Source organism: Curcuma longa, chromosome 11 (genome assembly GCF_044706935.1).
Source record: "Curcuma longa cultivar G26 ecotype Majalengka, Jawa Barat chromosome 11, ITB_CL_G26_1.1, whole genome shotgun sequence".
Lineage (NCBI taxonomy): Eukaryota > Viridiplantae > Streptophyta > Magnoliopsida > Zingiberales > Zingiberaceae > Curcuma > Curcuma longa.
Genome location: NC_133871.1, coordinates 22129135 through 22146883, shown reverse-complemented (window position 1 = coordinate 22146883; position 17749 = coordinate 22129135). Strand labels below are relative to the sequence as shown.

General features: G+C 38.2%; 2 protein-coding genes and 1 long non-coding RNA gene across 4 annotated transcripts; 2 read left to right on the top strand and 1 right to left on the bottom strand.

The window, feature by feature from the left end:
• Positions 1–652: 652 nt before the first annotated feature.
• LOC141837352 (phospholipase A1-II 5-like) lies at positions 653–1975 on the bottom strand. Its single transcript, XM_074724771.1, has one exon. The coding sequence runs from the start codon at positions 1973–1975 to the stop codon at positions 758–760; it is 1218 nt and encodes a 405-aa protein (XP_074580872.1). The 3' UTR covers positions 653–757.
• Positions 1976–10598: 8623 nt separating this feature from the next.
• Positions 10599–11804, top strand: LOC141837351 (phospholipase A1-II 5-like). The gene has a single exon (XM_074724770.1). The coding sequence runs from the start codon at positions 10599–10601 to the stop codon at positions 11802–11804; it is 1206 nt and encodes a 401-aa protein (XP_074580871.1).
• Positions 11805–12798: 994 nt separating this feature from the next.
• Positions 12799–17672, top strand: LOC141837192 (uncharacterized). 2 transcript variants are annotated; one of them, XR_012602530.1, is made up of 3 exons: positions 12799–12952; positions 14632–14759; positions 17597–17672. It is a non-coding gene; the product is annotated as an uncharacterized LOC141837192 (long non-coding RNA). The 2 variants fall into 2 exon arrangements; XR_012602529.1 differs by lacking the exon at positions 17597–17672 and adding an exon at positions 16030–16429.
• Positions 17673–17749: the final 77 nt, after the last annotated feature.

Genomic DNA, 17749 nt, shown 5'->3' with positions numbered 1-17749 from the left:
GCATGCCCTGCACGCCGTAACAAGGGAGTGCCTCTGACGGGGTACGTCGCCCCTGTCTCTATCTACGCTGCCCGGGACAGCGAACTATTCTCTCCATCTTCCTGACCGACGGGGAGGGGCAAGTGGTGGGCAGCAACGCCGTGGAGGCACTGTTCGTCGCCGGCCGGGACGGTCAACATCATCGCCTTCTCGTTGACTAACTTCGCTTACGAGCTGCTCCAGGTGGAGGAAAAGCTAAACTCACCGACGAGGGGCCGGATATGATGGATGTCGCCGGAGTTGAAAGAGGCGTAGAGTGTAGAAGCAGAGGAAGAAAATTTAAAAGGAGAGAATTAATAATTGCTTAATCCTAAATATTTTTGGTACGTACATAATCACAATTATTAATTGTAGAAACGATTTGATCAATTACAACACCATTATACGATTGAATAGAGAAGTAGGATTCCACTTTGCAGGTGGCGGCGGATTCCACTTTTTGATAAAATAATAAAGAAGTAGGAGCCAGACAGACACACATACTTTATTTATATTGGATAAGTACAATACAACACAATACATAAATATTACAATACTACACACGCATGCATCCTCGATCGCAGCATTCAGGATGCTTTATTCTAGATCACCATAAGCTAAGCAAGCCAGATAGATAGCACAAGAGAATTAACGTACGTAGACAGTACATATGATCGAGCTAGGTAGGTAGCTGCATGCCGACCACCGATCAGCCGCCGGTCACCAGTTGGCTCGAGTACTAATCGTTCCGCGGCACCGGTGCCTCCTCCCATTTGTCCTCTTTCGCATTGTACACCATCCCTTTGTTTTTCTCTACCCACCACCCCTCAATCACTTTATGCTCAACCTTCAAATGCCCCGCTATCCTGTTCACCAGCGGCAGTCTCGCCTTCACCAGCTCAGACTTGTTGTCGAAGCCGTCTGTAGTGCTCTTCCATCCTGTCACGGTGTGTAGAATCACTGGAAGCGAGTGCCACTGAGATATTTTCCCAAGCAGCTGATCTCCTTGGTACTCTCCCCTACTCTTCAAGAACGCCGATTTCTCAGAATCAATGTCCAAAATTGTACCGGTCTTGACGTAGTCACCACCAAACGGCCAATGGGGGACGATGTCGTTAGCATTGTTGATCGTTAAAACTTTTGTCTTTGGCAGTTTTCCCAAGGCGACATTGAACGCCTGGTTCCCGACTTTGGGGGCATCGAACGCCACGGCGCATACCTGAATATCCTTGCCGTTGATCTTGGACACTTCACTCCTCGCTATATCAAAAGCGCTGAGGATGGCGAGGGAACCGCCGAGGCTGTGGCCGACGCAGATGATGGACAGATTATTCTCATCTTTGTACTTTACCTGCAGGTAATGTGTTATCACTTCTTTTAAGTGATCCTGAGCGCTGGGAATGTTTGCGAATATATTTCTCGTGGTGTAGATGTCGTGCCACCCTTCCATGATCTTGACATCGTCTCCGCCGAATGGCACGGGAGCGGCCTTGAAATCCTCAAACACTTCCAGCAGTCGGCCCGTGCCGCGCCACACGACGTAGATATCACGGCGGCCAGTTTTTGCGCTGAGGGCGTCGCTGGAGACGGCGACGTAGCCCATCCAGTTGGTCTGTCCGACGATTGGGAGTATGGGCAACCCTATGGTGGTGTAGAGGTAGCCGTCGATGTTTGGCACGACGTCGACTACGTAATCCGCGGTTTCCTTGAAGAAGACTTGGCGGAGGATGCTGGCAGGGGAGTAGAGGCACTTGCCGGTGTACTCGGACTGCTCATCGTAAATGCAGGAATCTTCGGCTATCTGGCAGAAGCTGCCGCACCGGAGGAGGTGGTCGCGGAGGTCGGGGACGAGCCGCGGGCTCAGTAGGCCGGACCAGTCTTTGGATCCGAGGAGCTCCTCCCATGGGAACGTTGCCTCACCAGCACCAGCACCAGCACCAGCACCATTTTGCTCCATGCTTAACTGATTAATTACTAGAGCTTAGCTTGTTTCCAATTAAACTGACTTAAATTGGAAGCTGTTGGTGCTGTGAATTGAGCGAGGAGGTCTGGGCACGTATTTATAGCCAGTGGACGTACGGGCCGTTTAATTTCTACACGTGGAAAGTTAGAAGAGGGCGAATGCCATGGACCATACTTACTGTATATGAAAATATCCTATTACCTAGTTAATAAAAATTGTTTAAAATTAATTATAGTAATTATTTTTAACTCAATTGAATTGATTTATTCTTTTATATATTTTTTATAGTATGTTATAATAATATTTTTAAAAAAATTAAGACGACAAATATGATCAAATATTTTTTTAATATATTTTGTTCAATTAGATAATGCACAAAACAAGTGTTACTTGCGTTTATGCAAGAGTAAGTAGGTAGTACTAAAAATTAAGCAAATTGGTCCCTGCGATCGATACGTCCAGAGGGATATATCCCTCCCTAGTCCCACCCCTCAAGGCATGCACACACGTTTTAATCAATATAAGATGTGAAACATATATTCAATTATGGATGAGATAGCTAGGTAAAATTATTTTGTAAAAAAAATCCAACTCTCTATAAATTTCACATGAAAATTAATAATGATTATTCTGACTAATAACATTGTAAATAATTAAATCATTAATTCACAAACTACTCATGTACACAAAATTAATTATGAATTAGATTGGCAAAATTATTTTGTGACTATATATAGAAATGTTATGTTACGCGATGAGGAATGCATAATCCGTGCATGATACTCGCGATCTATCACCGTTGCCGCTGCTCTCGCCATGCTGTCTGGCCATTGTCGGCCTCTCTTTCGGGCGCGATCGACGCGCAACTCACTGGCACTCCATCCAACATCGGATTCCGACCGAATAGTATTCAGAATCTGACATAATTTGGTTGGAAACAGTCGCCCCACTGCGCGGCCACTGTCGACGGTGATCAGGTTGGATTCCGATCGAATTGCGGTCGGAGACCGACCGAGGAAGGTCGGCGTCACACGTTGGCCCTTTCTCGACCGATCTCTGGTCGCGATTCTGTCGGATTCCGGCCTGATCGCGTCACTGTCGACGGCGAACGCCGGTTCTTACTTAGCCGGTCTCCAGCCGCGATTCGGTCAGAATCCGATTCGATCGCCGTCGACAGTAGACGTGCAATGGGGGTGACTATTTCCGATCAAATTCCGATCACTATCCGATCAAAATCTGACGCCTAACATCACGTGAAAATTATTTTGACGCGAAATCCGAAATCATAATTGAATACATCGAATCAAGTTTATATTTTTCATATCTTTAAAACGTGTGCGCATGCCTTAGGGGTGGTCCCTCTGGACGTATTGATCGCAGGGACCAATTTGTGACTATTGAGAAAAAAAACCAATTATCTATAAATTTCACGTGAAAATTAATAAAAATAAAGAGCTTCTTGTCACAATAAATTTCTGTCACAAATTTATGACGAAAATATGCACCGTTCAATTTTAAAGTTAAGATTAAATCCAGACCGTAGATTGAATGGGTGATTGTGATGGTTTGAATTTAATCTTCTATTTTAAAATCTAACGGTCCAGATTCCTGTCACAAATTTATGACAGGAATTTGTTATGACAGGAATCCCAACTGTAAGTTATTCCAGTTGTTGTTCACGGAAGGTGGAGGCAGTTAACCTTTGTTAAAATAGCCAATAAATTAAATGGATTATGGATTGAAGTTGTGGGTGTTTCAATTTCCAACAACATAATTTCTAGTCCCAAATACTATAGTAGTAGTAGAGGAAGACATTAAAACCAAATTAACTGATGTGAAATACAAATATAAATGGTCTTATAATCAAAGCGAGTTAGATTAATCAGGACTTATAATTTTTTTATATAGATTTGTGGCAGAAATTATAGCTTACTTTGTAATCTGATATGTTTTTTTTTTAAATTTGTCAATGAATTAATATTAATTGTATATATTTATCCTATTATTTATAAGTTTAAATAAATATCTTATCAGACTATTAATTATAATTTTAAACCAATATCAATTGTATTTGTAGTTGACCGTTAGTGAATATTATTACTAGACGCATTTGAAATAATATCTTATTTGTTTTTCATTTGATATAATATTTATTTTTTTAAATCATTTTTTATTCACTTTATATTTATATATTTATTTTAGTTATGTAAATATATGCATTGTAGTTGTAGGTGATAGGTAATAAATACTAAATTTTATTTAAAATGCGATGATCGAAGATGATCCATAATAAGTTTATTGATTTTTTTTATTTCTTTTTATTGCTAGCTAGTTCCAAAATTAAATATTTTGGATGCGTAACTAGTTTTGGAGGTTTAAAATTTATTATTATTATTACATTTGTAAAGTTAATTCAAATGATTGTAACATGAATGATAATTACTTATATATTAATATTTTCATTTATATTTAAATATTGTTATTTATATTTTAAGTGAACTTATTATGTGAATGAATTACGATGATGTGTAAGCTAAGTTTTGATTTTGGATTATATATTTAAATAAATATTAGTGGCAATTTCAATATGTTTATGAATTTGTATAAAGGATATTATTAGTGTTTGTAGATTAGTTAAGAGGGCCTAAAATTGACCTTAATTATAAATAATTATCATTAGTAATAATATTTATTCTTTATAAAAAATATAAGACGCATATATAAATGTGTTTGAAATATGAATATTTTTTTTTATATTTTGAAATATCGTTATATTTTTAAATTGAGACATCTCTAAAATTATTATTGATTTCTTATATTAACATCATAGGAATTGAATAAATTTTATATATTGAATTATCTTGATCCTTATCCATTGTACTTACAGTTGCGTCTATTTAATTTTTTCTTCAATAAAAAACACAAACACATGAAACACTATTATTGTTGATTTTCACGTGAAATTTTTAGGTAGTTGGTTTTGTTTTGTTTTTCAAATCCATTGTACGTACTTTCAGCTTATTTAATTCTTTCTTTAATAAAAAAAACACAAACACATGTTTTTATTGGTACAGTTCGTCCTTCTAGATATGAAACACTATAATTGATTTATAAGCAGGCAGTCGGTTTCTTTAAATTTAGTCCCATTCACACGTCTGATGGAATCCGTTTTAGCGGTAGGCAGTTGGTCCCACGACTATTTATAAATAAATCGATAATCCCATTCACACTATACATATTATTCATGCCAATTAATTTTCAATTGGCATAGGAATTTTAGAATGAGGATAAGAATTTTAGACTTACATTTGTTATGTTCATATAAGATAGAATATGTTCTCGGAACATGATTGAATTAGTTACTGTGTGACGGACTTATTGAAATGGACAAGGATCAAATTTCGATGAAGCCAAGGTAATACCTTCCCTTATAATTGCCAGTTACATGAATATATTATATCAAATATATTTGGGATAAAAAAAATACTATGAAAAATTAGGCCTTGCGATGAATAAAAAATAATTATTGTAAAAATATTTTCGTGGGTAATATATTGTCATCAAATTCTATAACGAAATAATATCGTACGATGCAGTCGGGGATGAATTGATCACTCTTCTATATGTGTATCCAGAGCTAATCAAGCAAGTTGGTTGTGCGTCAGATCGATTCCTCTTAATTAGGTCGGTGGTAGCCGAGATGGCTCTTCTCGATCGGGTAGACTTTTGCCGGATTGATTTCTATTAGGTTGGCTTCTGTCGGATCTAACTTTTGCTAAGTCGACAATTGTTGAACCAAGCAACACAAGAACTTCAGGAAGGGTATCTGACAATGACGACTAAAAAGAATGAAAAATGGATTAGAAGGGAAGTCAAACCGTATTTGGGCACTTTTCTGATACTTAAGTCAAAAATTAGAGAAGATAGATGTTAGTAGCAAAGTGAAACTTGTAAATATCAATATCAAAATGTACCTCTTAATGTTGCCACCATTATCTTATATAAAGAGTGAGAAGGTGGTCAAAATTCCAAGAAATGTACCTTTTTTCTCTCTACCAAAGGACTATAACTATTGTGTCATGTTCGAGGTTTGGTTAGTTGGATTTGACTTGGATGCGATTTGGGTTGACTTGGATCGAGCTCGACCATAAGTTGACTTATTTGATCTAAGTTTGATCATAAATTAATTGACTTGATCAGAGTGCGTTGACAAGTCCTAGACTTGATTGATCAAATATCAATGGAGAAAGTATAGTAAGTACTGTAAAAGGATATGGATGTCCTCACATACATAGTTGAGTTAATATTTAAGTAGTAGATTGTCACATTAATACATGAGTCGAATCTCCGAAAGAATAATCTCTTGCGGAATAAAATCTCTACCACTTGAAGAAACCGTCTGATCATCATGATTTACCTCGCTTTAAATCATTATGTGATCAACATACTTAGGATGAGTATTATCATCTTTTGCCACATGCAAAAGCATATGGATTCATTATCCTGTTGATAGCATTGTCAATTTGTTCGTTATCCAATTGGAAGGGAAATAATTACTTAAAATTCGCTGTTAGATTGAATAGCGTATTAGTGATTTATATTCACACATCAGTTTTGAGAAAACATGCAAGGCAAATTTTTATTTGAAACTCATATTGTAAGTTGTAAATCAATCGATTGTACTAGTTCAGACATGTCATATGAGCTAAATTGGGTTGAACAATCCCTTGATATAGTGTGGTAGTAAGTGACAAGGTATTTTTTTCAAACAAATAGGATTCAAAACCCACACAGTATATGTATGTGATGTTTGAATAATTAAAAACGTTGGAGCATCACGTTAGGAGCCGCTTTGCTTTTTTAATTTATTTGGTATATAGAATGTGAGATCGGATCGTACATTTAAGAATTAGTTGGATCCAGATACTTTATATATAAATTAAAAAAAATTGAGTTGAACAAATATTTTATATACTAATTTGTGTGTTATTCTTATGATAGTTATGCTGTCTTTTTCATTATAACAATTCTATCAATTAAATGTAAAAAATAATTATATTATATTTATCCCTTTTTATGAACTAAACAAAAAAAACACTTTACGGCATTTCCAAAGGGGGGAAAAACTTCATCGTCTTATTCCGTGAACAAAAGACATTATAGTAAATTTTTAGTGTTTTCTATTTTATTTATATTTAATTTGCCATATATATATATATATATATATATATTGAAAATGTGAATGAAAATATCAGAGGTGGATAGAAAGATATTCTTATGTGTATGGAAGTTTAGTCTTATATTAAGAGATGGATGACTATGAAATTATTTTATATTAAATCATAACATTTGAACTTATGAATATATATGAGGAGAGATTTTCTCTCACTAGGATTGGTGCAAATTTAAGACTCAGATTGTATTAAACCTAAGCGACTCGTGTGTGAGTATAACTTACATACATCGAATGTCTAATCGATTGGATAAAATTTGATGGTTGACGATCGGCGTTTCAAGACATGCGCTAGAATCCTTCCATTATCGTTCCCCTTGTTCCCTCTATCGTGCACTCCACTTGACAAATCTCCTTGTGATAGCACTTGGGTATTAGCTAGGTTTGTCGCAAACAATTAATGTTTGATTGTGTACGTGGTTGTGTAGTTGTATCCTGAAAAACTATCGGGCACTTCGCTCGACGGACCGTCCCGTGATAGCACTCGGTTATTAGCTAAGTTCGTCGTAAATAATCAGTGCTTGGTTGTGTTTATGGTTGTGTCGTTGTATTTGAAAAAACTATATTGCACTCTGCTTGACGGATCTTCCCTTGATAGCACTCAGGTACTAGTTAGGTTCATTGAGAATAATCAATGTTTGGTTGTGTACGTGGTTGTGCCATTGTATACTGAAAATAGACATCCATCTGTTTTAAAAAATTGTATCAAATGCAAACCTCAACGTCTCAAGTTCTCACTTAGACTCGACAATCGGGACACATGACTTCCGACTCAACAGTCGGTTTTCCAACTCAGATTCGACACTCAACTATCCACTTCGGCTCATCGGGCGACACTTTGTGACTCGGATTTGAGTTACTTCCGAAATATTCGGCCTCATTGTCCTGACAATCAATCTCCGATCCCGAGCACTCACTACTTCTCTCGAGCACTCGAAATTAGTTCCCGACCACTCAACAGCACTCGGGCTGCAGTCTTCTCACTTGAAAACTCCGCTTAGCCTTCACATAGCAACGCTAGGTCGCTAGCTGATCAACCTTCGCAAGCAAGCGAGTTCAGCCTATCACGTCATCAACAAATAAAATCTAAATTGTTTTCTATAATATTTTAATTCAGAATATTTTCGACATGACGATATTGGGCAATAGATATGTCAAATTCTTTTATGCGCATCTGGTCCCTTCATTCTCGTAGAGTGCTAGACAAAACTCTTTTTTGATATATATATATATATATAACACTTTTATATACTCTGCAGCAAATAAATTATATATATTGAATAAAAGTTACATTTTCTATTATCTTATTATCTTTTTTTATTTGAAAATTTGTCACCTACGTCAAAGTGATGTATATTTGCATTTGCCTTTATATATATATATAATTTGTCACCTACGTCAACGTGATGTATAGTATACGAGACTATAGCCGTCAAGTTGGGTTAGGTCCGCCGAATTGGCTCGTCCTGCCAAGAAATTTAAGCGGATTGGCTTGAAATTTTATCAACCTATTTTAAGATGGGTTGAGGTCGGTTAACCTGCCTAGGCCCGCAATCCGCGTGAATTGGCCCGCAGCGGGCTTGGGTTGACTCGCGGGTTGAAAAAGTTTATTTATTTATTTTAAATTTTAAAATTAGAGTATAAAATTTAATGAATTAGTGGGTTTTATCTATTTAAAATACAATTTAAACTTAAAAATTATAATTCAAACTTAAAACTTTCAACTTATTCAATTTAAATTATACTTCAAACTTAAATTTTTTAATATTTTTAATATTTTTTTATTTTTTAACATGTCCGTGGGTTGGCCCGCCTAATCCGCGACCCGCCTTGAGTTGGGTTGGGTTAGAGATTTCCCAATCCGCCAAATTGGTGGGCTAGCCCGCGGGACGTGAGACATTATCATTATTAATTTTCACGTGAAATTTATAGATAATTGGTTTTTTTTCTCAATAGTCACAAATTGGTCCCTGCCATCAATACGTCCAGAGGGACCACCCCTAAGGCATGCGCACACGTTTTAAAGATATGAAAAATATAAACTTGATTCGATGTATTCAATTATGATTTCGGATTTCACGTCAAAAAAATTTTCACGTGATGTTAGGCGTCATATTTCGACCTAATAGTGATCTAAATTTGATCGGAAACAATCACTCCCATTGCACGTCCACTGTCGACGGCGATCGAATCAGATTCTGACCGAATCGCAGCTAGAGATCAGCTAAGGAAGAACCGGTGTTCGCCGTCGACAGTGATGCGATCGGGCCGGATGCCGACCGAATCGCGGCCAGAGATCGGTCGAGAAAGGACCAACGTGTGACTCCGACCTTCCTCGGTCGATCTCCGACCGTGATTCGGTCAGAATCTAACTTGATCACCGTCGACAGTGGCCGCGCAGTGGGGCGGCTGTTTCCAACCAAATTATGCCAGATTCCGACCACTATTCGGTTGGAATCCGATGTTGGATGGAGCGCCAGCGAGCTGCGCGTCGATCGCGCCCGAAAGAGAGGCCGACAGTGGCCAGACAGCATGGCGAGGGCAACATAACATTTATATATATATATATATATATAGGAAATTGATCTCCTGCGCTCCTCTATCCTGCGCTCCCCGTGCGCGAAACAATCGAGACCGTCCGTTTCTCCGATCGACGCACAGTGTTTCTCCTCGGACGTTTGCTCCTTCACCGCAGCAGTTCACCGGCGTCTGGCCATCTCCGGCCACCGGACCGGCGCCGATGGATGCGCAACTCACCGGCGCCGGGTCTGGTGGTCGGATTCCGGCCGTGATTCGGCCGGAATTCGGCCGATTTCTGGCGAAAGCGGGCGCCACCGTGTCTGCCCTGTTTCGGCCGGAATTCCGGCCGAATTCCGGCCCAATCCAATGATTTAATTCATAATTATTCATATCCCTCTGGACGTATCGATCGCAGGGACCAATTTGCTTAATTTTTAGTACTACCTACTTACTCTTGCATAAACGCAAGTAACACTTGTTTTGTGCATTATCTAATTGAACAAAATATATTAAAAAAATATTTGATCATATTTGTCGTCTTAATTTTTTTTAAAATATTATTATAACATACTATAAAAAATATATAAAAGAATAAATCAATTCAATTGAGTTAAAAATAATTACTATAATTAATTTTAAACAATTTTTATTAACTAGGTAATAGGATATTTTCATATACAGTAAGTATGGTCCATGGCATTCGCCCTCTTCTAACTTTCCACGTGTAGAAATTAAACGGCCCGTACGTCCACTGGCTATAAATACGTGCCCAGACCTCCTCGCTCAATTCACAGCACCAACAGCTTCCAATTTAAGTCAGTTTAATTGTAAACAAGCTAAGCTCTAGTAATTAATCAGTTAAGCATGGAGCAAAATGGTGCTGGTGCTGGTGCTGGTGCTGGTGAGGCAACGTTCCCATGGGAGGAGCTCCTCGGATCCAAAGACTGGTCCGGCCTACTGAGCCCGCTCGTCGCCGACCTCCGCGACCACCTCCTCCGGTGTGGCAGCTTCTGCCAGATCGCCGGAGACTCCTTCATTTCCGACAGTCAGTCCAAGTACATCGGCAAGTGCCGCTACTCTCCTGCCAGCATCCTCCGCCAAGTCTTCTTCAAGGAAACCGCGGATTACGTAGTCGACGTCGTGCCAAACATCGACGGCTACCTCTACACCACCATAAGGTTGCCCATAGTACTCCCAGTCCCAGTCGAACAGACTAACTGGATGGGCTACGTCGCCGTCTCCAGCGACGCCCTCAGCAAAAAAAATAGGCGCCGTGATATCTACGTCGTGTGGCGCGGCACGAGCGGACTGCTGGAAGTGCTTGAGGATTTCAAGGCCGCTCCCGTGCCATTCGGCGAAGATAATGTCAAGATCATGGAAGGGTGGCACGACATCTACACCACGGGAAATAAAATCTTAAACATTCCCAGCGCCCAGGATCACTTAAAAAAAGTGATAAAACATTACCTGCAGGTAAAGTACAAAGATGAGAATCTGTCCATCATCTGCGTCGGCCACAGCCTCGGCGGTTCCCTCGCCATCCTCAGCGCTTTTGATATAGCGAGGAGTGAAGTGTCCAAGATCAACGGCAAGGATATTCAGGTATGCGCCGTGGCGTTCGATGCCCCCAAAGTCGGGAACCAGGCGTTCAATGACGTCTTGGAAAAACTGCCAAAGACAAAAGTTTTAAGGATCAACAATGCTAACGACATCGTCCCCCATTGGCCGTTTGGTGGTGACTACGTCGACACCGGTACAATTTTGGGCATTAATTCTGAGAAATCGGCGTTCTTGAAGAGTAAGGGAGACTTCGAAGGAGATCAGTTGCGTGGGAAAATATATCAGTGGCACTCGCTTCCAGTGATTCTACACACCGTGACCGGATGGAGCACAGACTTCGACAACGACTCTGAACTTGTGAAGGCGAGACTGCCGCTGGTGAACAGGGGAACGGGGCATTTGAAGGCTGGGAATAAAGTGATTGAGGGGTGGTGGGTAGAGAAAAACAAGGGGATGGTGTACGATGAGAAAAAGGACATATGGTACGAGATACCGGTGCCGTGGAACTAATAGTACGTGCTTGAGCCAACTGGTGACCGGCCGATCTATCGGTGGTCAGCTAGCTAGCTAGCTCATATGTGTCTACGTAATTATTTCTCTTGTGCTATCTATCTGGCTTGCTTATGGTGATCTAGAATAAAGCATCCTGAATGCTGCGCGGATGCATGCGTGTGTATTGTATTGTATTGTATTTATGTATTGTGTATTGTGTTGTATTGTACTTATCCAATATAAAAGTATGTGTGTCTGGCTCCTACCTCTCTATTCAATGGTATAATGGTGTTGTAATTGATCAAATAGTTTCTACAATAATTGTGATTATGTATCATGCATATATATATTTAGGATTAAGCAATTAATAGTCCCGTATAATGAGTTGATTACGACGGAACATGTTGTAATTGATCAAATCGTTCGAATAATACCTTTCTCTGTCTGATCAACTGTAATTTTTCGATTTACCTTTTCATATATGGTCGTGATTATGTAATTATTAAGATGATAAATTTTACTTTTTCACATAAGAGATTTAAGCAATTATTAATTCTCTCCGTATAAATTTTCTTCCTCTGCTTCTACACTCTACACCTCTCAACTCCGGCGACATCCATCATATCCGGCCCCTCGTCGGTGAGTTCAGATTCTCCTCCACCTGGCACCGCTCGTAAGCTAAGTTAGTCAACGAGACGGCGGCGATGATGATGACCGTCCCGACAGGAGACGAAAAGTGCCCCACGGCGTTGCTGCCCACGACCTGCTCCTCCCCGTCGGTCAGGAAGATGGAGAGGATAGTTCGCTGGAGACAGGGGCGACGTACCCGGTCAGAGGCACTCCCATGTTACGGCGTGCAGGGCATGCGACGGATTTTTCCACCCCCTCCAGCACTGTCAACGGCGAAGGGGCATTTCGGAAAATCAGTAAATTTTAAATGGTAAAACGAAAATATTCCGATACTATATATATCCTATTGTCAGGTGTCACCTCATCTACGCCGCCTACCGACTCTCTCTCTTTCCCAAATCAATAAATCCGACGGACGCCACCGGCACCGGCCCAGCAGCTTCCAATAAGTCTGCAGCGTGCCCATAGACGACGCTCTTGTTACGCCCCGATCACGAGCTCTCTCCAACTGGATTAGCTCCTTCTTGGCTACTCTCGTCAGTCTCCTCTTGCCCTAGCTATTTCGCTCCCTAACCTTGTCATGCTTGATCATCTTAATTTGTGGTCTGTGTTTGTGAAAAGTGCGCTTCGTTTTCTGATTTTAATTGATAGGCGATGATGGGGAAATTGGGATAAATCGGCTCTTGGATCTGTTCTCATTTCTCATCTGGCTTGTTGTATATGCTTTTGAAATATGATCGTAATTTTGTGACTTCGATTTGGAGATGGACCTTCATTCTAAACGATTGTGTCTTTGTTTGGATATGAAACTGCATGATAAACGACAGTCTGTTCAATCCTGGTTTTTAAATTGATTGCTGTGCTGTGTAAAATAGAGGATCTTCTTGACTTATTATTATGATTGCCAAGCATGGATTATTGTGCACGACTCTTCACCTTCTGATTAGGTTGGTCTATATCTGACAGAACTTCCATTATATCCGTAATCAATTGGATCCCTTTACATGTAAATACTAATCAAGAAAAAAACTTTATTTATAACTATTTATTCCTTCACGATGCGGATCATATCCATACATATGTAACTACGTACTATATATATCATCAAATTACAGTAGTTATCTATGTATGGATGTATGTATGGATTTGATTCGCAACAAGGAGGAAGAAATAGCTGTAGATGAAGACTCCATATAGGACACTTTTGAAGGGGGCTCCCTTGAATTTTCGTGTGCAGCCTATGCTTTTGTCTGATAATTGCCTACCTCGCCAGATGGTTGCCACCAATGTTGATACGTAGCTTAAGTTCATCAAGCACGCTAAGGTCAATTAAACTGCCCCTAATTATTTCTAATTGCTTTTGAAGAAATGATGATACAAACCTCTCACTAGGAAACCTGTGTCTTGTACTCGGGACAAGATCTAGAGCTTGCACTCAAGCTCTGGACAGATATTGCACATGATCTCTAGCTGTGTCATGATCAAGCACTCTTTTCAACGTAACCACAAAAATAAATAAACAAAATAAACAAGAGAAAGTTCTAGAAATTGCTATGTCACCATGCCATCTGTTAGGGATGGTTGTTCATGTTATATAGCTCAATGGCACAATAGAGATAACTCGATAAGGAGGAAGAAATTAACAAAAGAGAAGTAAATGGCACAATACAATAGAATGCTTAGAGATGATAAGCGCCTTCTCGACTATTGATTATTTCTTGATGAGAATTAAAAGGTAGTCTCAAGTTGTGAATAACCATCTGATATGGTACCGGAGTTGTTTCATATAATTAAGCAACATCACATTAGAGACTATTGTATTTGATTATGCTGGTTAAGTTTGTTGAGTTTCATATTTCCTGAGCACTTATCATTCTCTTGACTGAGAGTTAAAGTTGCAAATATTGTGACCCCAGATAATCTGTATCCATGGTTATGATGGCATAGTGCTCAACAAATCATGAAGTGGACATATTTAATGCTACTGGCATAGGTTTATTCATATGAATAATTAAGAAAATTACTGATCTTCTCTTCATCCTGTTATTGTTGATGATTTGTTTGCACATATATCTGCCCAATTTTCATGTCTGCAAGCCCTATTCTTCTCACTTGCCTGAAATTCTTCTCTGTTTTACATGTGCTTATGTGTTCCATTTGTTTTTGTTCTATTGTTTTCTTCTTGTTTTATCTCATAAGTGCTTTCTTTTGACAGCATGCTAGCACAGAAAAGCATGGATGCTACTGTAGATTTAACAGGTGATGGTGGTGTTCTGAAAACTATCATTAGAAAACCCAGACATGATGCACTTGCACCATCAGATAGCATTCCCGTGGTAGATGGTAAGATCATAACTCTGATCTTCTATAGTAATTTTGTTTTTTCATTTCAAAAAAGTAATGCTGAAAACCTCTGGTAATATGGTACATAAATTATGTTGTTTCTGTGAATTATACTTTAAGAAGTTTTGTGAAAAAGTGTTACTTCTGGTTTTTTGAGATGTGAAATGTTTTGATGGAGTTTAATATTGAAAAAGAACATGAGAGCTTTTTTGCTGAAAGTAACTCGTGCTAGTGGAGTTTTCTTTGGCCATGTCTACTTGGGTGAGAGGAAATAAGGAGAGAAAGTGAATTAAGTTTATTAAAAATGAGCATGCTTCTATAGTACCATGTGACCAGTTAACTTCGGGTATCTGATTTATCTTCCTTCATTTTACCATGTGGACATTATCACCTTTTGCCACATGCAAAAGGATATGGATTCATTATCCTGTTGATAGCATTGGCAATTTGTTCGTTATCCAATTGGAAGGGGAATAATTACTTAAAATTCGCTGTTAGATTGAATAGCTTATTAGATGATTGATATTCACACATCAGTTTTGAGAAAACAAGGCAAATTTTTGTTTGAAACTCATATTGTAAGGTGTAAATCAATCGAATACTAGTTCAGACATGTCATATGAGCTAGATTGAATTGAACAATCTCCTGGTATAGTGTGGTGGCAAGTGGTAGGGTATTTTTCCCAAACAAACAGGATTCAAAATCCACCTAGTATATGCATGTGATATTTGTACAACTAATAACATTAGGGCACCATGGCAGGAGACGCATCATTTTTTTGATTTACATGGTGTATAGAATGTGAGGTTGGATAGTACATCGATCCAAGAATTAGTTGGATCTAGATATCTTATAAATAAAAAAAAAATGAATTGAACAAATATTTTATGTACTAATTTGTGTGTTATTCTTATGATAGTTATGTTGTCTTTTCATTATAACAATTCTATCAATTAAATGTAAAAATAATTTTATTATATTTATCCTATTTTATGAACTAAAAAAAACACTTTACGCCATTTCCAAAGGGGAAATTAAAAATTTCATCATCTTCCGTGAACAAAACACATTATAGTAAATTTTTAGTGTTTTCTATTTTATTTATATTCAATTTGCCCTATATATATAATTATAATTGAAAATGTGAATACAGTAGATAAAAAGATATCTCATGTGTATGGACGTTTAATCTCACTTTAATAGAGGGATAACTATGAGATTAATTTATATTAAATCATAACATTTGAACTTGTGAATATATATGAGGAGAGAATTTCTTTCACGCTGGGCTCGTAAGGAGGTGCAAATTCAAGATCCGAATTATTTTGAAGCAAATATACTCTTGTGTCAGTACAATCAGCATACATCGAATGTCAAATCGATTGGATAAAATTTGATGGTCGATGGTTGGCATTTCAAGATAGGTGCAGAATCCTTCCATTGTCCTCCCTGTAGTTCTCTCTATTGTGCACTAGTTGACAAACCTTTTTATGATAGCACTTGGATATTAGCTAGGTTTGCCGCGAACAATCAGTATTTGATTATGTATATGGTTGTGTAATTGTATCTTGGAAAACTATCATGCGAGCACTTCGCTCGATGGACCTTCCCATGATAGCACTCGGGTGTTAGCTAGGTTCGTTGTAGATAATCAATGCTTGGTTGTGTACATGGTTATGCTCTTGTATCCTTAAAAACTATCTTGCACTTTGCTTGATGGATCTTCCCTTGATACCACTCAAGTACTAACTAGGTTCACTGAGAATAATCAATGCTTGGTTGTGTACGTGGTTGTGCTGTTGTATCCTGCAAAATAAACATCCAGTGTGACCTTGAAGCATCACAAGAGGGAACGAATCTGTTTTAAGAAACTGTGTCAAATGCAGGCTTCAATGTCTGAAGTTCCCACTCAGACGCAATAATCGATCACGTGACTTCCAACTTAGCACTCGGTTTTCTGACTCAGATTCGACACTCAGCGATCCATTTGGGCTCATCGGGTGACACTCTATGACTTGTACTTAGGTTACTTACCAAATACTCAACCTCGCTTCTCGATAGTCGTTCTCCGCTCCCGAGCACTCGACTTCTTCTTTTGAGAACTCGTCTTCTTCTCCCGAGCACTTGAAATAGTTCCCGACCACTTCTTTTTTGTTGACATAGTTTCAGGTTATTAGTTGAGACAAATAACATCTTTTGTTGTTATTTCTAAGAGGTTGTTTAGTTTAGTCTATTGTATCACCTTTTTTTTTTTTGTAATTTTTAAGAATGATTGAAAATAAGCACAAAAAATTCATTTCAAAAGGATTAACGTACGGGTCCAAAGAAACAGAGCAAGAAAACATAGAACTATAAGCAATATTATTTAAGAATATACACATTAATTGCACGAGCAAACACTTGTTAATTTCCTTATATCTTCTTTATATCCACTTGTTATCTTTGTATCTCATGAAGTTCACTAGTAAAAAAGTATGTTCTATGATGAATAGGCAGTGAGTGTTATTTATTATTCTCGATCAAAAGTAACTAACTATATCTATCTATGTTGCATCCAGATTGATTTTATGACATTTTATTATGTTGGTATCCGTATCAAAATTGTATATGATATTGTGCATATTCAATTTCAAAACTTTATATTTCTTGCCTTAGAATGTTTAGGATTCTTATGCAAGTCGTCAGACATACTTGCATTTGACATCTCTGAATTAAGCAAAGGTTTTGATTGTTGTTAATTTCACTGTCCTTTTATATTTTGTTTTGTATCTTTTTATCATGCTATCAAACTCTCTAATATGTATGTTTACTTAATTTTCTTATTGCAATTTATTAGGAGGAGCTTATTTACTTAGCTTTAATTGTCCAAGCATGGTTAAGTTATTCCAGTTGTTGATCACGTAAGGTGGAGGCAGTTAACCTTTGTTAAAAATAGCCAATAAATTAAATGGATTATGGATTGAAGTTGTGGGTGTTTCAATTTCCAACA